The following is a 5,019-nucleotide window of genomic DNA, read 5'->3' on the forward strand; positions in this document are numbered from 1 at the left end:
AAAAATATAGATAAATATACATATAAATACTTCATTAGATCAAGATGGTTGATACTTGGACCCTCTAGACGGGCCGTCGAACCCTTGGAGTAAATTGCGGAACACTATGCATATCTTAGGTGTCTTAATTTTTGAACTTTCGACCAACTTCATGTAATTTTACACATCATTAGACTCGTATCACAGGACAACCAAACATTTATTGATCATCTAAGTTATATTTTAATTGTATCTTCAGAAACACCACAAATGATCATTCGTGTCCAAGTAAAAATCAAACTCTTGTGAAGTACATGGGGTTTGAATAACCGGGACTAAACATTCAAGACTATTAGAGGAGACTATAAAGTATAAACAACAGTCATTCGTCTTCATTTATGGCTCCCAAACTGTCTCTACATCCTAAGGTGATAACAATAAGAAAGTCTACCAGGCTGGAAAAATTGTATGTGGAAGATTAGACACGGCAAGTCTCAAAAGTCAATGACGTCAACGCATATGTGTTTTACATTTTCTGTTCAATGCCCTGCCAATATAAATTACACCAAACAACTTTAACCCATAACCACAAAGCATGGCACCTCTGACCATCAAGAAGGCCTTCTCTTCAGTCATATTCTTAGTTGCAACAGTTTTCTCTACCCTATATATAGCTTCCAGTTCGTCGGATGAAGTTGATGCTCTCCTAAGATGGAAAGCAACCCTCCATAGCCAAAATAGTGACCTCCTTTTACCTTCGTGGACAGATCTTCATCACAATTCTTCTGTTCAGAGAACGGTATCTCCATGCAACTGGTATGGAGTTTCGTGCAATGCTGATGGGAGCATACAGGGTTTGAACCTTTCTTCTTCTGGTTTAAATGGTACCCTTGATCAGTTCTCATTTTCTTCGTTTCCCAATCTTACATATTTTGAGCTTAGTTTAAACTACTTTTCTGGTATCATCCCACCTGAAGTCCGTTATATTTCAAAAGTTGACTATCTTGATTTTGCTTTCAATAATTTCTCTGGAATAATCCCACCCGAAATCGGACAGTTGAGTTCACTTGTCGCCCTTCACTTGTTCAATAATCAGTTTAATGGTTCAATTCCAAAATCAATATGCCAGATGAAGTTCCTTTCAGAGCTTGCTCTGAGCGGCAACCATCTTTATGGTTTAATTCCTACATGTTTGGGTGAGTTATCGAAACTGAGTTATATTGGTCTCGATAGGAATAATATTTCTGGTCCCATTCCTTATGAACTGGGAAATCTTTCTGATCTAAGGCAGCTTTATATGTACAACAACTCTCTCACTGGGTCTATCCCCACGACTTTTGTCAATCTGAACAAACTAATTGTCTTACGTCTAGATAATAATCAGCTGAATGGAACAATCCCTATTGAAATAGGTAAGTTGGCTTCACTTGAAAGCTTGGAGCTACAATATAACCAGCTCAGTGGTCCGATTCCTCACTCATTAGGTGAACTGAAATCCCTTAATCTTCTTCGTCTCTTCAGTAACCAACTTTCTGGTCCTCTTCCGCACGAGTTAGGAAATTTGATATTCCTTTCTATTCTGGAATTGAGCGAAAATAAACTCAACGGTTCCATTCCAAATTCCTTTGGTAACCTACAAAATTTAAAAATTTTGAATCTCCGGAATAATCAATTTTCTGGTCCTATACCACAAGAGTTAGGGAAACTACAGTTGGTTCAGATAGAGATTAGCGAGAACAGCTTTTCTGGCAACTTGCCGGATAAAATCTGCAATGGGGGGAAACTTGAAAGGCTACTTGTTGGTTATAATAATCTGTCTGGTCCAATTCCTAAAAGCTTGTACAATTGCTCAAGCTTGATCCGGCTACGTTTTGATGGTAACCAGCTCACTGGAAATATCTCCGAGAGCTTTGGTATCTATCCAAACCTTAATTACATCAGCCTCAATGACAACAAGCTTTATGGGGAACTCTCCAACAACTGGAGTAAGTGCAAAAATTTAACCAACATCGAGATGGGAGGGAATCGAGTCAGTGGCAAAATACCTGCTTCTCTTGGAAACACTCCGCAATTAATGTCACTTGATCTTTCTTCCAATGATTTAGTAGGAGAGATACCACAAGAATTTGGGCGTGTGACTGCCTTGTGGAAACTTGTTTTAAGTAACAACCAACTTTCCGGTGGTATACCTCCAGAACTAGGATCATTTGCTGAACTTTCATACCTTGATCTGTCCACCAATAAGTTGAATGGGCCCATTCCCTCTTCCCTCGGGGGTTGCACAAAACTTTTTCACTTAAACTTGAGTAACAACGAAGTTACACATGAGATCCCAGCACAAATAGGTAAATTGATTCAGCTGTCAGATCTAGATCTGAGTCACAATGCACTCACCGCAGAGATACCTTCAGCACTTTCAAGTCTGAGTAGTTTAGAGAATCTCAATCTTTCGCATAATAAACTCTCTGGTAATATTCCCAAAAGCTTTGAACAAATGAATGGGTTGCGGAGCATTGATCTATCGTACAACGAGTTGCAAGGTCCCATTCCCAATAGCATAGGCTTTAGGAATATATCGATAGAAGAATTACAAGGGAATAAAGGTTTGTGCGGTAATGTTACTGGCTTAGAACAATGTGCATCAGCAAGTGGTAGCGCCAACCGGAACCACAAACTTGAACTGATGATTTCACTTCCTCTTCTTGGAGGGCTTTTACTTGGTTGTCTCATAGGTATGCTCATCTTCTTTAGTCAGAGAAAGAGAAAATCATCAACGCAACTAGTAGTCGAGGAAGAGAAACATCGTGAAGATTTCTTTTCGATTTCAGATTTTGATGGAAGGGATACTTATGACGAAATCCTGAAGGCAACTGAGGAGTTCAATGGAGCATATTGCATCGGGAAAGGTGGATGCGGAAGTGTGTATAAAGCACAGTTGGCATCAGGTGATATAGTTGCTGTGAAGAGACTCCACTCATCTTCGGCCATTGTCAACCACAATGATTTTGTGAATGAGATAAAAGCATTGACAAGAATAAGGCACCGCAACATTGTGAAACTACATGGCTACTGTGCACACGCTCAAAACTCGTTTTTGGTTTACGAGTATCTTCAAGGGGGTAGTCTAGCTGACATCTTGAGGAATGAGGCTGCTCGAACGTTGGATTGGATGCAGAGGATGAACATTATCAAAGGTGTTGCTCATGCTTTGTCGTATATGCATCACGATTGTTCACCCCCAATCGTTCACCGAGACATATCAAGCAAAAATATTTTGCTTGATTCCGAGTACGAAGCTTGTGTTTCAGATTTTGGTACGTCCAAGATTTTGAATAAAAACTCATCTAATAGGAGTAACCTCGCAGGAACTTTTGGATACATTGCACCAGGTAATTACTTATATGCCTTCTACGATGTAGTGAGTAAGAATAAAAAAAACCATATGCTTCACTATGTTTTATATAGAAATTTTTCTATATAAATTCAAACTTTTTTAACATTGGTCCCTAAAAATTTCCAATAGAAATGTTAAATAAATTTAAAAAAAAAAAAAAAAACAATAGATGGATCGTAGGACCCACATTACTTATAGGTAGCCTTGCCCTGGTTGTAGTCATCAATCGATACAACGATAATCTTAAGAAAGAGGTTCATTCCTTTAATATTGTTTGCAGAACTTGCATATACAATGAAGGTTACAGAAAAGTGTGACGTATATAGCTTTGGAGTTCTGACATTGGAAATCATCAAAGGGGAGCATCCAGACGATCTTGTTACTTCACTAACATCTGCATCGGACCAAAAGACAGACCTCAAAGATTTGATGGATCATCGTCTTCCGATTCCCCACCCGGAAATAAAAAGGGGTCTAACATCCATCATGATCCTAGCAATAAGATGTGTGAAATCAAACCCCGAAATGAGGCCGACAATGTATGATGTTTCTCAGCAAATTGCAATGGTTCATTTGTAACATGTCGTTTAAGAGTGACGACATTTAGCATTGTTTTTCATATTTGGTTTCAGTTTATGGTATTGTGATACTACATTTCAGTTCCTCGAATTCAGTTACGACAGTGAATGGTGTTATGATGATGGCCGGTGTGGTTTGCTTTCATTTTACTTTGCAATAATAAAACTTAGTAGTATTGAGTAATTAAAAGATAGTTGAGACTACTTGAAATATTTGTGTTCAACTACCTTTTTTTTAATAAATGTTGAATTTCTAACAAGATAATTAACCAATTCAATCGTTAATATTGTTAAATAATTATTTTATTTCAAAGTATCAAACAAACAATTGAATAATTAACATTGATGATTTATCCAATCGTTATAACATATGCAAACAAGCTGGCGATTTTAATATTGAGATCAAACATCAAGTCGTCTTTTAGAGAATTCTAGATACCTTCTGCAAGCTTATTCATGAAGTCAATGTGTGCTCAACTATGACTAGGTTGGTCCAAACCTGATCCCGAACCTTACTAAAAATAAAAGTTCTTCAGCTCCCAACAACCGATATTGCATGCAAAGGTGCAAAGTACGCCTAAATCGCGACATTTCATGAACCCATGTCTTGCGTCTACAACTCAGCTACGATCTTTAATCGATTTGAGGGGGTTTAAAGAACCTCATGGACTACCACCATCATGACACCTCAAGCATCAGATTGTGCTTAAGGATGGGAGAACCCCCAACAATGTTAGACCATAGCGTTATACACATATGTAGAAAGATGAAATTGAGTGTATGATCTAGGAGATATTGATAGCAAGAAACATCCATACAAGCAATAGTCCCTATCCCAGCCCAGTGATTCTTGTGAAAAAAAAAGACTCTTGGAGGTTCTGTCTCGACTACCAAACAGTAAACCCGACAAATTCCCGATTCCCCTTATCGACGTGTTACTGGATGAGCTACATGGGTCGGCGATATTTAGCAAATTAGATCTTCGTTTTGGCTATCATCAAATTCGAGTACGTACCGAAGATGTACATAAGACTGTTTTTCATACACACGACAGCCATTACGAGTTTA

The 5,019-nt window shown here is 38.3% G+C and overlaps 1 protein-coding gene across 1 annotated transcript; it reads left to right on the forward strand.

Annotated features, from left to right (window-relative positions):
- Positions 1 to 574: 574 nt before the first annotated feature.
- LOC145140828 (uncharacterized) lies at positions 575 to 4,096 on the forward strand. The gene is made up of 2 exons (XM_079074204.1): positions 575 to 3,368; positions 3,654 to 4,096. The coding sequence occupies exons 1-2, from the start codon at positions 575 to 577 to the stop codon at positions 3,950 to 3,952; spliced, it is 3,093 nt and encodes a 1,030-aa protein (XP_078930330.1). The 3' UTR covers positions 3,953 to 4,096.
- The last annotated feature ends 923 nt before the right edge of the window (positions 4,097 to 5,019 follow it).

The sequence above is a fragment of the Lactuca virosa genome, chromosome 9 (genome assembly GCF_052849685.1).
Source record: "Lactuca virosa cultivar CGN04683 chromosome 9, Lactuca_virosa_CGN04683_v6, whole genome shotgun sequence".
Taxonomy (NCBI): Eukaryota; Viridiplantae; Streptophyta; class Magnoliopsida; order Asterales; family Asteraceae; genus Lactuca; species Lactuca virosa.